We start from the raw sequence: 18,548 nt of genomic DNA on the forward strand, positions 1-18,548 counted from the left end.
GGCAGCACCTTTGTTGTGGCTAATACACGCTAGCTATGATAACCCAGACGTAGATACTACACTACAGTAGGTCAGGCAAAGGACCTAGTGAACTATTTTCAGCTGTGTATATATTCAACACATGGATAGAATAGAAGTCAATGACATCAGTCAGAAACAGGTCAATTCCATTTCAACTGCAAAATTTGGTGGCAGCGGTGGGCTCTGGGATGGTAAGCAGTCTGGGGCTCAGGGTGGTGAGAGCAGGTGAGCGATAGTGAATTGAAATTCACTGAATCTCCCGAGTTGACTGAAGGATCACATCGAACACTCCAGTTGAATATGGAAGCCTTTTTCTGAGAGACATCACTCTTTCTTTCAGTTCTGTTTCTCACGGGCTGTTCTATAACTCATTTATAATATCGCTCCCTCGCTTCATCTCTCTCTTTCTGAATCCCTCTCTGTACAGTAAAGCCCTGTTTAGTCTTTAGACAGGTGGATGGAGGTATGTGAGGAGAGGAGTCTTTTAAAGAGGCTCCTCGCCGATCACACAGATGTAAGGAACTTTTGAAGACAGTGGCTGATCAAACCTAGGCGCCAGATTTTGGCCATTGACAGACTCAGGATGTAAAACAGTGCAACTGTTCTCCAAAGCATCCGTCAGAGGGAGAGAGTGAGAGGAACAATCTGACTTTCCACAGGGACATCGGTTTCATCTCCACCCTCTTTTAAAAGGAAAATAGGAGTTTATTGTTGTTCCTGATGAAGCGTTAGATTCCATTTTGAAGCTCCTGAGAGAAGCAGAAGTCTTTTAACTTGTTCTCCTGCTATCCTCTTAAAATGACAACATTTCATCTATATATAGTCTTTAGATTGTGCTGGTGGTTTTGACTTTCCCCCAGCGCTTGATACTGTCTGTCACACACCAAGGTTTTTGACAGCTGCCAGACGAAAGAAACACGGTGTTGACACTTTGAACATTCAAATGAAGTTTGCCACGTAGCTTGAGTTATGCTAATGACGATGGGGGGGGGGGGGGGGGCAGATTGTGCTCGTTGTTGGAAGATTCTGGAGTGACAAAAACCTTGTCAGATACAAGGGGGTACATCAAAAACCTTGTCAGATACAAGGGGGTACATCAAAAACCACGCCGCTCACAAAGTTTGCGCCTCCACATCTCTCAGTTGCACTCTGAGAGTTCGTTGAGAAACGCTTTGAATTCAAAAACGCTTCGCTGCCTTGAAAAATATAAAGAGCTTCACAGAGAAGTGACTAAAAAGAGCGATAGGAAAACAGATCTGTGTGAACTGTTACAATCCAGGATGGGTTAGTTACTAGTGCAGTGAGTTACACACAGAACTGCACAACACCAGCGGCTGATTGATCTGTAAATAACCAGTGTACTTTTGATTGTCTTCAGACAGACTGAACCTCACCGTGAGGTGCAGCCGAGCCGCCATTTTACAGCGGGGAGTCCGAGAGGCCTCTGGAAGAGGCAGGTGGGAAACATCTGTGTGAAGTCTTGGGCAGAGACGCTGTTTTAGTGTGTGAGATCAGATTACAAAGACATGTCTTGGCAGATAAACTTGGGCAATATCACTGTAAGGAGGCAGAGAGAGTTAGTGAGCTAGTAGGCCTCAGGCTTTATTAACACACACATCATTCGCACAGACACACACACAGGCATGCAAAAACACACACACGAACACACACATACAACACACCAGCCTCCGAGAGCCTCTCTCTCCTAGTAAGGAGGTATAGAGAACAGTCTCACTATCACTACACTGAGAGGGCCCATCTCCAGTCAGACACAGACCACCAGGTAAACACAGTCTCAGTGAAGCCCATAGAAATGAGTTGACTTTAGACATAGTTATAGGCCAGTCTCCCAGACACAGATTGAGTTTGTTCCTAGACTAAACACATGTTCAATGGAGAATCCTACACGCCTAACACACCTTTGATGATTTGCATAATGAAAGTCTGTACAACCTTGGAAAAAGTTCCCCTTGCAGAAGTTTAGGTTAAGCCCTGTCCTTTTAACTAGGTTGGATGAGAGGAAAAAGCCTCTAGGACTGGGTCAACCCACCGGCTGGTGGCCCTACTACCCTAGCACCACTGACCCATTCTGGGGAGATTTATGTCCGTCCGACATGGAGCTGTTCCAGCAAAGTGTGTGTAAGGGTCACTGGGCGGCTCTCCAGGACCAAGAGTTGTCTCCATTGGTACATAGCAGCCTGGAGGTACACAGGCCCAGCCAGAGACAGAGACCACCAGCCAGCCTGCTACGTGGTGATTACTGCCTTTCTTCTCCGTGTGTGTCAAGGTCAAAGCAGACCTGTGATTACAGAGCTCACAGGGGCCATGGCTCCGGGGCTGGTGTGTGTCTGTGTGCGAGTGTGCGTGCAGTGGTTCAGGATTCCCTCTGAACATTCCTGCCCCATAGTGCTGGCTTTGAAGCCGGATCTCGAGGAATTTGGAAAATCTCTGCCTCTGAACTAGAGGTTGGGAAGAATAGAGGGGAGAGAGAGGAGGGTCGGGGGGGGTTGAACTGGGGCAGGGGGTGAAACTGAAGGTTGACGTAGGGGGTTGAGGTAGAGGGTTTAAGTAGAGTGGATAAGGTACAAGGGTGAGGCTGAGGAGTGAGGTAGAAGGTTGGGGGTGAGACTGATGGGTAAGTCTTAGGGGTGAGGGGGTGAAGTTGAGGATTGCGGGGCGAGTCTTGGGGTGAAGTTGAGGTTTGAGTCTGGGGGTGAGGAGGTGAAGTTGAGGATTGCGGTGCGAGTCTTGGGGTGAAGTTGAGGTTTGAGTCTGGGGGTGAGGGGGTGAAGTTGAGGATTGAGTCTGAGGGGTGAGGGGGTGAAGTTGAGGATTGAGTCTGGGGTTGAGGGGATGAAGTTGAGGAATGAGTCTGAGGGGTGAGGGGGTGAAGTTGAGGATTGAGTCTGAGGGGTGAGGGGTGAAGTTGAGGATTGAGTCTGGGGTTGAGGGGGTGAAGTTGAGGAATGAGTCTGAGGGGTGAGGGGGTGAAGTTGAGGATTGAGTCTGGGGTTGAGGGGGTGAAGTTGAGGATTGAGTCTGGGGTTGAGGGGTGAAGTTGAGGATTGAGTCTGAGGGTTGAGGGGATGAAGTTGAGGAATGAGTCTGGGGGTGAGGGGGTGAAGTTGAGGATTGAGTCTGGGGTTGAGGGGGTGAAGTTGAGGGGTGAGTCTGGGGGTGAGGGGGTGAAGTTGAGGATTGAGTCTGAGGGGTGAGGGGATGAAGTTGAGGAATGAGTCTGAGGGGTGAGGGGGTGAAGTTGAGGGGTGAGTCTGGGGGTGAGGGGTGAAGTTGAGGGGTGAGTCTGAGGGGTGAGAGGGTGAAGTTGAGGCTTGAGTCTGGGGGTGAAGTTGAGGGGTGAGTCTGAGGGGTGAGAGGGTGAAGTTGAGGCTTGAGTCTGGAGGGTGAAGTTGAGGGGTGAGTCTGAGGGGTGAGAGGGTGAAGTTGAGGCTTGAGTCTGGGGGTGAAGTTGAGGGGTGAGTCTGAGGGGTGAGAGGGTGAAGTTGAGGCTTGAGTCTGGGGGTGAAGTTGAGGGGTGAGTCTGAGGGGTGAGGGGGTGAAGTTGAGGCTTGAGTCTGGGGGTGAAGTTGAGGGGTGAGTCTGAGGGGTGAGGGGGTGAAGTTGAGGCTTGAGTCTGGGGGTGAGGGGGTGAAGTTGAGGGGTGAGTCTGGGGGTGAGAGGGTGAAGTTGAGGATTGAGTCTGGGGGGTGAGGGGGTGAAGTTGAGGGGTGAGTCTGAGGGGTGAGAGGGTGAAGTTGAGGATTGAGTCTGGGGGGTGAGGGGGTGAAGTTGAGGGGTGAGGTTGAAGGTGAGAAGAGGGAATCTGTTACCTGCTCCTGGTTCTCTAACTCTTTGTTCAGTAGTTTCTTCTCGGAGGAGTGCAGCTGCCTCTGGAGATTCTCCACCTTCTCCTGCAGAACCTTGAGAGACAGAAAAGGGAGAGCACATTTGAACAAGGGATAATGGAAGAGAGAGAGATTGGAGAACAATATAGTTTAAAAGAGAGAGAAAGAGGACAGAGATAAATGACAAATGATAGAGATGAAAAATAAAAAGAGGAGGGAGAGATGGCAGAAAGAGAGATGTGACTCTCAGATTAACGGTGTATTAAAAGGCTAATGATAAAGTGGTGACAGTCATTATTGGAAAGCTGGGCTCATTACCCAGAGTCATTCACAAGGAGATAGAGAGAAAGGCACACAGGGAATTAACTACTGTTAACTGTCTGGGCTTTAAACATCAAACACACACACGTCTCTTGTGAATACATTGTGGATCATTATATTGGTGCAGTTTCAGATATGAACACTGAACACTACACCTGCATTATGAGTGTAGGCTGGCTACCAGATACCTGAGATTCAAACAGTTTACCAGTGATTCTACCAGGGTACACAATGCCCTCCATGAATCTACTGCCAGTACTGCTGGGCAGGCATACAACAACTACTGTATGGCATGAATACCAGTAAAGGAAGGCTTCCACATCTAAGCAGTGTATTATTTTGCATCCCCAAACTCTGGATAGAAGATAGAGGACTAAGCCTTGTTCACATTGGCAGGTTGAAGTGACTCAGTCCATTTTTTGGGCATATCAGATTCTAATCTGTTCTTTTTCATGCAGTCTGAACAGCCAAAAAGCTTGAATCAGATATTTCAAGACAGATTTCAAACCACCTTCGTAGATGGTTTGAAGACAGATATAAATCTGATTCCTGGCCATGTGACTTGTGTCTGAATGGTAAAATCTGATTTATTTTTTGCGCCGAAGAGTTTTTAACAGTTATTTGGCATATTTTGTTGCTTGCAGCTACTCTGTTGACAGTTTGACAAGAACCCCTCCCCGGGTACACACAGTTTTTTGTCCTAGCACTAGACAGCTGATTCAAACAATCAAAGCTTGATGATGAGTTTGTTATTTGAATCAGCTGTGTAGTGCTAGGGCATAAACCAAAACGTGCACCCATGGGGGGCCCGGGACAGAGTTTGGGAAACCCTGAACTAGTTCTTCTGGGGCTTGCCAAAAACAACTTGTTTTGAAAGTTGGATCATATGAGGCTTTAAAAGTCTTCTTACACTATGATTTTGAACATTCAAAGCAACTGGGACACGTCCACGGCAGGCACTGTTGTCACCTTAGCTTGTTACAGATCTTCTGTGTGATAGGAACCACGAGCATCAACACCAATCAGCCTACACCACTGCGCACACACCCGCCATTACTATGACAACTAGCATAGCCATGACTGCTGTCTGAACCGATCTGGTCACTTGTAACTTGCTGTTTGGACAGTCAGTATTCCAAAACGGATTGGAAAAACAAAACTGATTTGAGCATTAAGGCCATCAGAGTGAACAAGGCTTTAGAGGTTTGTGTGATGAATAGCAGATGAGAGGATCGCGGCGGACAAGAGAGAAGAAATTGGAGAAAGTGGAGAAATTAACAGAATAGCGGAGAAGAAGAGGAGTGGAGAAAAGAACAGAATAGTGGAGAAGAAGAGGAGTGGAGAAAAGAACAGAATAGTGGAGAAGAAGAGGAGTGGAGAAAAGAACAGAATAGTGGAGAAGAAGAGGAGTGGAGAAAAGAACAGAATAGTGGAGAAGAAGAGGAGTGGAGAAAAGAACAGAATAGTGGAGAAGAAGAGGAGTGGAGAAATTAACAGAATAGCGGAGAAGAGGAGTGTAACGATGTTCGTCTGTTGTTTGAAGAGAGTCAGACCGAAATGCAGCGTGTAGGTTACTCATGACTTTTAATGAAGAATAATGCGGTACATGAAATAACTGAAGAAGAAAACAACAAATGAGAGAAACTAATTACAGCCTATCTGGTGACTAACACAGAGACAGGTACAATCACCCACGAAATACAACGCGCACTCAGGCTACCTAAATACGATTCCCAATCCGAGACAACAAGAATCAGCTGACTCCAATTAGGAATCGCCTCAGGCAGCCAAGCCTAACTAGACACACCCCTAATAATACACACTCCCAATTAATACAAACCCCAATACGAAATACAACATATAAACCCATGTCACACCCTGGCCTACCCAAACATATAACAAAAACACAAGATACAATGACCAAGGCGTGACAGAACCACCCCCCTAAGGTGCGGACTCCGGGACGCACCTCAAGAGCATAGGGAGGGTCCGGGTGGGCGTCTCTCCATGGTGGCGGTTCTGGCTCGGGACGTGGACCCCACTCCATAAATGTCCTAGTTCCTCCCCTTCGCGTCCTAGGATAATCCACCTTCTCCGCCGACCATGGCCTAATAGTCCTCACCCTGATCCCCACATAACTGAGGGGCAGCTCGGGACCGAGGGGCAGCTCGGGACCGAGGGGCAGCTCGGGACAGAGGGGCAGCTCGGGACAGAGGGGCAGCTCGGGACAGAGGGGCAGCTCGGGACAGAGGGGCAGCTCGGGACAGAGGGGCAGCTCGGGACAGAGGGGCAGCTCGGGACAGAGGGGCAGCTCGGGACAGAGGGGCAGCTCGGGACAGAGGGGCAGCTCAGGACAGAGGGGCATCTCAGGACAGAGGGGCATCTCAGGACAGAGGGGCATCTCAGGACAGAGGGGCATCTCAGGACAGAGGGTCAGCCCGGGACCGAAGCAGCCCGGTACTGAGGGGAAGCCCGGTACTGAGAGGCAGCCCAGTACAGAGAGGAAGCCCAGTACAGAGAGGAAGCCCAGTACTGAGAGCTCAGTACTGAGAGCTCAGTACTGAGAGGAAGCTCAGGCAGGTAATAGGCTCCGGTAAATCCTGGCTGGCTGGTGGAACTGGATGATTCAGGTTGTCTGGCCGATCTAGAAGATCTTGGCAGACTGGCACTTCTGGCGGATCCTGGCAGACTGGCACTTCTGGTGGATCCTGGCAGACTGGTGACGCTGGGCTGACTGGCGGCGCTGGGCAGACTGGGAGCACTGGCGGCGCTGAACAGGCGGGAGACTCCAACAGCGCAGGAGAGGAGAAAAGCTCTGGCTGCGCTAAACAGGCGGGAGACTCCAACAGTGCAGGAGAGGAGAAAAGCTCTGGCTGCGCTGAACAGGCGAGACTCACTGGGAGAGGAGAAAAGCTCTGGCGCGCTGAACAGGCCGACTGGGATCACTGGTGGCGCTGAACAGACAGGAGACTCCGGCAGCGCAGGAGAGGAGAAAGGCTCTGGCTGCGCTAAACAGGCGGGAGACTCCAACAGTGCAGGAGAGGAGAAAAGCTCTGGCTGCGCTGAACAGGCGAGACGCACTGGACGCGCTGGGCCGACTGGTAGCACTGGTGGCGCTGGACAGACAGGAGACTCCGGCAGCGCAGGAGAGGAGAAAGGCTCTGGCTGCGCTAAACAGGCTGGAGACTCCGATAGCACAGGAGGGGAGAAAAGCACTGGCTGTGCTGAACAGGCGAGGCGCACTGGAGGCCTGGTGCGTGGTGCTGGAACTGGTGGTACTGGCCCGAGGACACGCACAGGAAGCCTGGTGCGGGGAGCTGCTACCGGAGGACTGGTGTGTAGAGGTGGCTCTGGATAGACCGGACCGTGCAGGCGCACTGGAGCTCTTGAGCATCGAGCCTGCCGAAGCTTACCTGGCTCGATGCCCACTCTAGCCCGGCCAATAGGAAGGGCTGGTATGTGTCGCAGCTGGCTCTGCACCCGCACTGGAAACACCGTGCGCTCCATAGCATAACACGGTGCCTGCCCGGTCTCTCTAGCCCAACGGTGAGCACAGGGAGTATGCGCAGGTTTCCTACCTGGCATAACTATTCTCCCTTTTAGCCCCCCCCAATAAATTTTTTGGGGTGACTTTCCGGTTTCCACCCGCGTCGCCGTGCTGCCTCCTCATACTTGCGCCTCTCCACTTTAGCTGCTTCTATTTCCTCCTTGGGACGGCGATATTCTCCCGGCTGCGCCCAGGGTCCTTTTCCGTCTAATATCATCTCCCAAGACCAGAAGTCCTCATATTGCTGCTCCTCACAATTAACAGGGAGAGTAGGCTCAGGTCTGACTCCTGACTCTGCCACTCTCTCTCTGCGCTTTCCCCGTTACCTTCGGTTTTCGCTCTGTATAACCGTGCTTTCCTTTTCGATTCCATACGTGTATAGCCCTCTTTGCATTGCTGTAGGGAATCCCAGGCGGGCTCCTGCACTCGCTCTGGGTCGGCCGCCCACCTGTCGATTTCTTCCCACGTCGTATAATCCCTGCTTCTGCCGTCCATAACGTCCTCCTTTAGATCCTGCCAGTTCACACGCTGCTCGGTCTGTGAATGGTGGTGGGTGATTCTGTAACGATGTTCGTCTGTTGTTTGAAGAGAGTCAGACCGAAATGCAGCATGTAGGTTACTCATGACTTTTAATGAAGAATAATGCGGTACATGAAATAACTGAAGAAGAAAACAACAAACGAGAGAAACTAATTACAGCCTATCTGGTGACTAACACAGAGACAGGTACAATCACCCACGAAATACAACGCGCACTCAGGCTACCTAAATACGATTCCCAATCCGAGACAACGAGAATCAGCTGACTCCAATTAGGAATCGCCTCAGGCAGCCAAGCCTAACTAGACACACCCCTAATAATACACACTCCCAATTAATACAAACCCCAATACGAAATACAACATATAAACCCATGTCACACCCTGGCCTACCCAAACATATAACAAAAACACAAGATACAATGACCAAGGCGTGACAAGGAGTGGAGAAAAGAACAGAATAGTGGAGAAGAAGAGGAGTGGAGAAATTAACAGAATAGCGGAGAAGAAGAGGAGTGGAGAAATTAACAGAATAGCGGAGAAGAAGAGGAGTGGAGAAAAGAACAGAATAGTGGAGAAGAAGAGGAGTGGAGAAAAGAACAGAATAGCGGAGAAGAAGAGGAGTGGAGAAAAGAACAGAATAGCGGAGAAGAAGAGGAGTGGAGAAAAGAACAGAATAGCGGAGAAGAAGAGGAGTGGAGAAAAGAACAGAATAGCGGAGAAGAAGAGGAGTGGAGAAAAGAACAGAATAGCGGAGAAGAAGAGGAGTGGAGAAAAGAACAGAATAGCGGAGAAGAAGAGGAGTGGAGAAAAGAACAGAATAGCGGACAAGAAGAGGAGTGGAGAAAAGAGAATAGGAGAAGAAGAACAGAATAGCGGAGAAGAAGAGGAGTGGAGAAAAGAACAGAATAGCGGAGAAGAAGAGGAGTGGAGAAAAGAACAGAATAGCAGAAGAAGAGGAGTGGAGAAAAGAACAGAATAGAGAAGAAGAGGAGTGGAGAAAAGAACAGAATAGTGGAGAAAAGAACAGAATAGAGAAGAAGAGGAGTGGAGAAGAAGAGGAGTGGAGAAAAGAACAGAATAGTGGACAAGAAGAGGAGTGGAGAGGACTGTTTCCCTCTCCTGCTCTAAATGATAGCAGTGGAAAGAAAGAAAGGCTTGGATCCTGAATGCGACTCAGAACCAGATGTCTCACACACACGCGTGTTAACTTCACATTTGATTAGGCCTCACGAGAACCAGAGCACACGCACACAAGGTAAGTCCACTGGTATGGGTGTTGATGGCTTGATGGGGGCTGTGTGTGTTAGGCAGAGAGGCACTGCTAAGCATCAGCATTATGACACTCCCTGCAGTGTGTGTGTGTGTGTGTGTGTGAATGAGTAAGGCAGGTGTTCCCATCCATTCCTATGGTTGAGGGAAATATAGCTCAGGTAATAACCATGACTGACTGGTAATATACAGCCCATCCACTCAACATAAATGACTAACATCATGTAGGTTTAACATTAACTGCAGCTCCTGGGAAGCACAACCCCGACGCATTGAACACAGATCACGAAAAGGTCAAAAATGTTGGGTAACAATTTATGTACCTACAAAATTTTTACTAACTACAGTTATTACTGTGTAGTTACATGGGTATCAGGGTTAACTTAAGATAGTGTTACATCAAACTATCTTTCTTCAAACTGTCTATCCCTTCGCACAATATTATGAGACAACAACAGACGTCAAAAAGGAGTGCAAAGATCTGAATTCAAAGCTCAGTCAAATTTCCATGGTTGAAAGTAACTTTAGGAATGATTGATGCGGCCACCAGCACACATTCCCCTTCCAAGTGGTTCTGTTCATTAATGCATTAAAAGGATCCGTCTGCTTTCCGCTTTTTGAACTGGACCCTTCCTGTTCTAAGTCAACACAGTGTGTCGCCCAAATGACACCCTATTCTCTATCTAGTGCACTACTTTTGACCAGAGCCGTGGGAAATTCCTTATGGGCCCTAGTCAAAAGTAGTGCACTAAATAGGGAATATGGTTCCATTTGGGACTCTATCACAGAGACTCACTGGATGAGGTGAATAAGTGTATTGGCAGATGAATATGATACTGGTTGATGTTATTCTATTAATCAGGCTCCGTCTTCTCCAGTCACGGTCCTCTCTGCTTCCTTCTGATCACGTCAAGCACTTCACTCCAACTGACTTGTTTACAATTACCATAAAACTTCAATTAGCCGGGCATCTGCACACATTTCAGCAAACAAATGGCTGTTCCAAACAAATGGCTGTTCCAAACAAATGGCTGTTCCAAACAAATGGCTGTTCCAAATAAATGGCTGTTCCAAATAAATGGCTGTTCCAAACAAATGGCTGTTCCAAACAAATGGCTGTTCCAAACAAATGGCTGTTCCAAACAAATGGCTGTTCCAAACAAATGGCTGTTCCAAACAAATGGCTGTTCCAAACAAATGGCTGTTCCAAATAAAAGATTGGTCTAAATGTGTAACGTATACGCTGGGAGTCAGGAGGCAGATGCAGAAGGGGAGTTTAATGAATAAGAAAAGGCAGATAAACAAAACAGGAGAAGTGTACTGGACGTGACCAAAACCAATACTGTCTGATGAGGGCACTGAGGGCTAAATAAAGGGAGGGTAATCAAGGTAATGATGGGGTCCAGGTGTGCGTAATGATGGAGAGCAGGTGTGCGTAATGATGGAGAGCAGGTGTGCGTAATGATGGAGAGCAGGTGTGCGTAATGATGGTTGCCAGGACCGGTGGTTAGTAGACTGGTGACATCGAGTGCTGGAGCGGGAATAGGCGTGACAAAACTGTTTAGGAGTTTACTATGGACACAGATCTGATATTCTCACGGTCATGTGCACTCAAATGTTATGTGATTTTATTCTGTCATCGTTGCTAGCCATGGTGCCACCAAACAATGTATGGTGCTGAAGCACGGAAATGGGGGTGTCTGATAGTGAACGCTAATAATCGGGAAGCAAGTACAAGGAGTGAATTTAATAAATAAACAAACATGGAAAAAACAAGAAACACAAGTTGCGTAGAGACATGAAACATATAAACAGGAACAACAACACCTGAGGAAAGAACCATAGGGAGTGACAGATATAGAGGTCATCAGGAAGGTGATGGGGTCCAGGTGTGCGTAACGATGGTGGCAGGTGTGTGTAATAATGAGTAAACTGGCGACAACGAGCGCCAGAGAGGAGGAGCGGGAGTAGACGTGACAGATAGGCAGCCTTTCAAGTCTGATTTGCTTATCTTTGTTATTATAATGTTTACATTGGCCATACTGGTCACAAACAGTGTGGTAGTCTTTTCAAAATGTATTGAGCAAAAGCTGTGTGCATTAAGGAAATAGAAGCCTGTCTCTAATACGCGCCGGTTGTGTTTAGTGATTAAAGAAAATAAACGCCCAAACTATTCATTGAAGTTTTCCGGTATCCAACTTGCCTCGCATTTCATCAGTTGAAGATTGTTTGATTGCTAGTCTAAGGCTTGAACTTTTTAGCTTCTGGTCACGTATTACTGTAATTGGGGTGTTGTGTTCATGGACTAGCATGTTTAATATGAACTGTGCAATACATCATCTATGTGATGTTATACACAGAGGTTATGTGTGAGGTGACCGAACTCTGGGATAGGAATAGCAAGGGTGTAGAGAATGAATCTCTCTCTCTCTCTCATACACACACACACTTCCCCTCCTGAGGATAGCCCAATTACCCCACCATGTCACCCCCCCTCTGGGGCCCCCTGACCCCCCTTTCCCCATTCCCAGCACCATGACACAGCGTTTCCTGAACGTCTGAGTGAAGGCTTCTGGGAAGAGATGAAGAGCGTGCTGACTGTACTCTGATCTCTTCATCTGGTTGATGAAACACTACAGGGCCAGAGCATCACTGCACAAACGCATCAGTCCTGGAAGGAATCATTAATAGATGCATGATAATGAATGACTCCATGGCTTCATAATGGAATCCCTGTATGAATCAGACAGACCTTCCTCCAGGCCTCTTCACTGATCACCATCATATACATGTGTCTGTGACAAATAACATTTGATTTGATCCATCCTCATCATCTCCTAAAGTTACCAAAAAATCAGGGATAAGTCTCCAACCACACCCTATTCCCTATGTAGTGCACTTCTTTTGATATCTGGTCACACTACTTTTTTTTTCTCAAATATTTTTTATTAAACACACACAAGAATGGTATATAGGTATACAAGACAGGTATACAATTCTTATCTAAACATAGATACCCAACTGCTCGGGTGGCAGGGCCAGCACACGCTGCCCAAAGGTAGATTAAAATATTACAATTGAGAGTGCGTTAATACGTACAAATTCACAACGCTGACTCGTCCAAGTAGGAGAGGAAAGGCTACCAAATTTGATCAAATGTTGATAATTTATTGTTCAGAATATATCTAATTCTTTCTAAGTGTACAGTGTTTGCCAATTCACTGAGCCATAATTTGGTAGAGGGCGCTTCCCTCCTTTTCCAAAACAACAAGATTTGTTTTTTTGCCGAAATGAGACCATAAGAGATTAGTTGTTTTTGGGGGTTGGTTAATCCGTTTAGGGACTCAGATACTCCCAGGATTATCAGAAGTGGGTCTGGATCTGTCACACTACTTTTGACCTCTGATTAAACGTAGTGCACTATATATTATGGAATAGGGTGCCATTTGGGAACTAGAGACGGTCTGTCTAGGACAATAGAGTTGTAGTATCTGAAGATAGTTCCTTGATTGTTCCTCAAAAATTCTATAGAATATAAACACAAGATTCAATAGAATAGATCCAATTCAACTGTTGTGGAGGATATGGGTGATCCTTCCATCCAGACTCCATACTACTGTACCCATAGCCTGAGGACCAGGAGAGTCCCTCCTCAGTCTGGTTACCCCAGTGATCCTGCTCTCCCCCTGGGCACAGATCTCTAGGCTCAGCCTCTCTCACTGTTCTGAAGGGATAGGACTGGATCAGGGCCTGATCCATGGAACCTTACTGAGAAGAAACAACCTCCCCATTCCCAAACCTGCTCCCACTGCACAGATCTCACCCAGAGGCCATCCAGATTCCCCACCCCTGGTTGATCCTAGATACACCTTAGATACCCCATCTGTTTTCCCAAAACTTTGAAGAAGTGTTATGGTTAGCGCCTCTCCCAGATGCTACATCTGTGATCCATCTCTATCTTCATCTCTCTCCTTCTCTCTCACACACACTCATTCATTCTCTCCATCCCTCCCTCTCTCCTTCTTCCTCTCTATCTGCCTGTGAATGTGTGATTTTCTATGGAGGATAATTCCAAAGTGTCTCCAGATGGGTTAGGGTGATATGGTCTCAGCCATCCAGACTGGAATCAACAGACGTGGCAAATTCTATTTCCTGAGGGAGAGGATGAGGGGGAGAGGTGGAGGATGAGGAAGGAGAGAGAGGGAAGGAAGAGGAGGAGCGGTATAGGGAGATGTGGGAGGAGCAAGAGAGAAGCTGGAGAAGAGAAGGGAGAGGGAGAAAGAAGGGAGATGAGGAAGAGGAGGACTGCAGGGCCACTGCTGGAATGGCCTTATCCCCTCTGTATCAGCAGTGTACTTCTCTCTAAAGTGGAAGTTGGGCTCAAAGCATTACCTCACACACATAAACCAACACACTCTTCAAAACATTACCTCACACACTCCTCAAAGCATTACCTCACACACATAAACCAACACACTCCTCAAAACATTACCTCACACACCTAAACCAACACACTCCTCAAAACATTACCTCACACACATAAACCAACACTCCTCAAAGAATTACCTCACACACATAAACCAACACACTCCTCAAAACATTACCTCACACACTCCTCAAAGCATTACCTCACACACATAAACCAACACACTCCTCAAAACATTACCTCACACACTCCTCAAAACATTACCTCGCACACATAAACCAACACACTCCTCAAAACATTACCTCACACACATAAACCAACACACTCCTCAAAACATTACCTCACACACTCCTCAAAGCATTACCTCACACACATAAACCAACACACTCCAAAAACATTACCTCACACACATAAACCAACACTCCTCAAAGCATTACCACACACACATAAACCAACACACTCCTCAAAACATTACCTCACACACATAAACCAACACATTCCTCAAAACATTACCTCACATACACCAACACTCCTCAGAGCATTACCTCACACACATAAACCAACACACTCCTCAAAGCATTACCTCACACACATAAACCAACACACTCCTCAAAACATTACCTCACACATTCCTCAAAACATTACCTCGCACACATAAACCAACACACTCCTCAAAACATTACCTCACACACATAAACCAACACTCCTCAAAGCATTACCTCACACACATAAACCAACACATTCCTCAAAACATTACCTCACACACATAAACCAACACATTCCTCAAAACATTACCTCACATACACCAACACTCCTCAGAGCATTACCTCACACACATAAACCAACACACTCCTCAAAGCATTACCTCACACACATAAACCAACACACTCCTCAAAACATTACCTCACACATTCCTCAAAACATTACCTCACACACATAAACCAACACACTCCTCAAAGCATTACCTCACACACATAAACCAACACACTCCTCAAAGCATTACCTCACACACATAAACCAACACATTCCTCAAAACATTACCTCACACACATAAACCAACACTCCTCAAAGCATTACCACACACACATAAACCAACACTACTCAAAGCATTACCACACACACATAAACCAACACACTCCTCAAAACATTACCTCAGACACATAAACCAACACACTCCTCAAAACATTACCTCAGACACATAAACCAACACACTCCTCAAAACATTACCTCACACACATAAACCAACACACTCCTCAAAACATTACCTCACACACATAAACCAACACACTCCTCAAAACATTACCTCGCACAAATACACCAACTCACTCCTCAGAGCATTACCTCACATACATAAACCAACACACTCCTCAAAACATTACTTCACACACATAAACCAACACACTCCTCAAAGCATTTCATACAGGCACAGGCATGCCGTAATATTAACACAAGTTCTAAAGGTGAGTATAAAATCAAACAAAATTACACACACACACACACACACACACACACACACACACACACACACACACACACACACACACACACACACACACACACACACACACACACACACACACACACACACACACACACACACACACACACACACACACACACACACACACACAAGACCTGAATCATCTTTCCTGGGTGGTCTCCTCCTGCAAAGATAAGGCCAGTACACTTCCCTCGGGTGAACTAAAATCAACAGCAGAGAGAAGAAGGGGAAGGAAAGCAGCAGTGGTTGTCTTCATGTTTCTATTTGCAGTATGCTGTCAGAAAGCTTCTCAGAGTCAGATTAAAGAGATACTCTGATGACCCTGAGGTGGTCCTCTGTAGCTCAGTTGGTAACGGCTCTTGCAATGCCAGAATAGTGGGTTCGATTCCCGAGGCCACCTATACATAACAAATGTATACACGCACGACTGTAGGTCACGCTGGGTAAAAGTGTCTGCTAAATGACATTAAATTGAAGAGTTAGCTAGGCAGAACTACTGCAGACGGACTGCTGCAGGAGGAACCTCCAACTGGCAGCACAGCCTCAGGGCAGCTAGATCACACAGACACACACGGCAAAGTGCCCGCACACAATGCAAAATGTACACATGCACGGCCAAACATGCACACACAGAGACACACCACCAATTGTACCCACACACACTCACAATTCAGTCTGTGTGGGTGTAACTACATGTGTGTGTTCACGTGTGATTACCAAACTACCTTGAAATGACTGTGGTATGAGAGAGAAAGAGGGAGGGAAAGAGAGTGGTGGTTTGCATCATGCGTGGCTTCTGATGTCTGAATGTAAAGGAGAGATTTGGGTTTGCTCTTTAAAGCCCTTTTGATGGGCATAGTGTGTGTGTGTGTGTGTGTGTGGTTGTCACTGTGGCCTGAGCTCTGAGCCTATCAAAATAGAACAGAGAAAAATAAGAGATAATTGAAAGCGTGATGGAGAGATCTACTGTGTAGGTTTGTAATAAAGTAAACCTGCTGCAGCTAAGCCACATTCCCAGAGGAAGAACCCTGCTCTCTGTACCTCTGTCACCTCCAGGTGCTGCCGGCTATAGTGTCACAGTTGAAAGGGAATAGGAAAACGCTTGTACATACTGTATTCGTGCATACATCCAGGTTTATTGCAGGCGTTCAGGAGAGTCCCAAGCCATATATCAAGAGTCAACTGTACTGTTGCCCTTTACACTCGCACCCGTATATATATGGCTTCAAAATGGCAGATCTGGACACTAATAAGCGCCTAAATTGGAACGTAGTGGCTGTACAGTAACATGCTATACATGACGTCAGAGCTCTGGCTCTGCTCTTCACAGCTCTGTATGTGTTTTGACTAACAGCCATTTTGAGCTTGAGCGCGACAAGCGCGTGGGCCATTCTTTTTCTCTGAGTGAGGAGGATGCTGTAAACGTTGAGGTCCAAATGTGAACTTCACATCCCCCAAATCATAAAACTCATGTCATATACAGTGTCAACGTTATTAATCACTATGTTTACAGTACAGTTACAAGATGACATGGCGTCATAGCCTGGGTTGTTCTGAACACAACGAGCCTGCTTGTCTATTGTGAAGAACATTTGCCGCAGCACACGTAAACAACAACAGCGTAAACAACAACAGTAATTGTGTGATGGCGGATGGGGAGGGTTGTGTCCCAAACAAAACAACTTGCTGTAGTTCTTCAACAACACAGCTAGGAGAGATCAAAAAACTACCTGCATTGAATTTGCTTAGGAACTGTGCACACATTGGAGAGGTGTGTGGTCACTTGGAAACACCAGTTAGATCTCTCACTCAAAATGTTGCAGGTCTTATGTTGCACCTACACAACTATTTCCACGAATAAAATAATCTCATGTTACTGAATGTATCCAAAATAGTTTAAGATGTAGTTGTCAACAAATGCAGAAAAGTAGAGTAAAAGTAGAGTAACAGTAGAGTAAAAGTAGAATGCACATGAAATCAGCAGTGTAATATTTAGAATCAGTCTTGTGTCAGGTGAAATGTTGTGTCCTCACCTTTGGTCTAATATTTTCCAAATACATTTCATATTTCTTCTGTACCAAACATTTCAAATTCTATATAGGTCAATTCCCACTAGTGTAAAGGATTCATGGGCTTTCACCTCGATATTGTAGTACAGAGACTATACTGGTATTATGACACCTTCCTGTAATGGGTTTCTCACATGGTATTCTGGAATGTTATCTCCCTCACTTCCTGTGATTACTGGATCAAACGATTCTGGGAATTTGCCCACGCCAGGAAAACTCATCAGTCAACCAGCACCACACACGGGCACGCACACACGGGCACGGGCACGCACACGCACGCACACACACACACACACACACACACACACACACACACACACACACACACACACACACACACACACACACACACACACACACACACACACACACACACACCTCTGAGGCATCAGTCTTAATATGGACCAGTATACACACACCTGCAGAGGGTCAGCCTAGTCCTGGGTATGTGGCTGTGCCACAGGCTTTATTGCGTTTATTTAGTTTCACCCCATTTTGCCCTCAGAACAGCCTCAGTTTGTCAGGGCATGGACTCTATGAGGTGTCAAGCATTCCACAGGGATGCTGGCCCATGTTGACTCCAATGCTTTCCACAGTTGTGTCAAGTTGGCTGGATGTCCTTTGGATGGTGGACCATTCTTGATACACACGGGAAACTGTTGAATGTGAAAAACCCAGCAGTGTTGCAGTTCTTGACACAATCAAACCAGTGAGCCTACTACTACATATCCTGTTCAAAGGCACTTCAATATGTTGTCTTGCCCATTCACTCTCTGAATGACACACATACACAATCCATGTCTAATTGTCTCAAAGCTTAATGTGTGTGTGTGTGTGTGTGTGTGTGTGTGTGTGTGTGTGTGTGTGTGTGTGTGTGTGTGTGTGTGTGTGTGTGTGTGTGTGTGTGTGTGTGTGTGTGTGTGTGTGTGAGCGTGTGAGAGAGTTAGAGATAGAGACATGGTCTTGACTCAGACGTGTGTGTGTGTGTGAGCATGTGAGAGAGTTAG

At 46.8% G+C, this 18,548-nt stretch overlaps 1 protein-coding gene across 4 annotated transcripts in view; it reads right to left on the minus strand.

Annotated features, from left to right (window-relative positions):
* cep112 (centrosomal protein 112) overlaps positions 1-18,548 on the minus strand; it is a 263,230-nt gene that overhangs the window by 11,781 nt on the left and 232,901 nt on the right. For all 4 annotated transcript variants that reach the window (XM_046306159.1, XM_046306155.1, XM_046306156.1 and 1 more), the window contains one exon: positions 3,852-3,941. In XM_046306159.1, the coding sequence (XP_046162115.1) occupies positions 3,852-3,941 (90 nt within the window). The remainder of the gene's footprint in view (positions 1-3,851; positions 3,942-18,548) is intronic.

Source organism: Oncorhynchus gorbuscha, linkage group LG16, assembly GCF_021184085.1.
Source record: "Oncorhynchus gorbuscha isolate QuinsamMale2020 ecotype Even-year linkage group LG16, OgorEven_v1.0, whole genome shotgun sequence".
Lineage (NCBI taxonomy): Eukaryota > Metazoa > Chordata > Actinopteri > Salmoniformes > Salmonidae > Oncorhynchus > Oncorhynchus gorbuscha.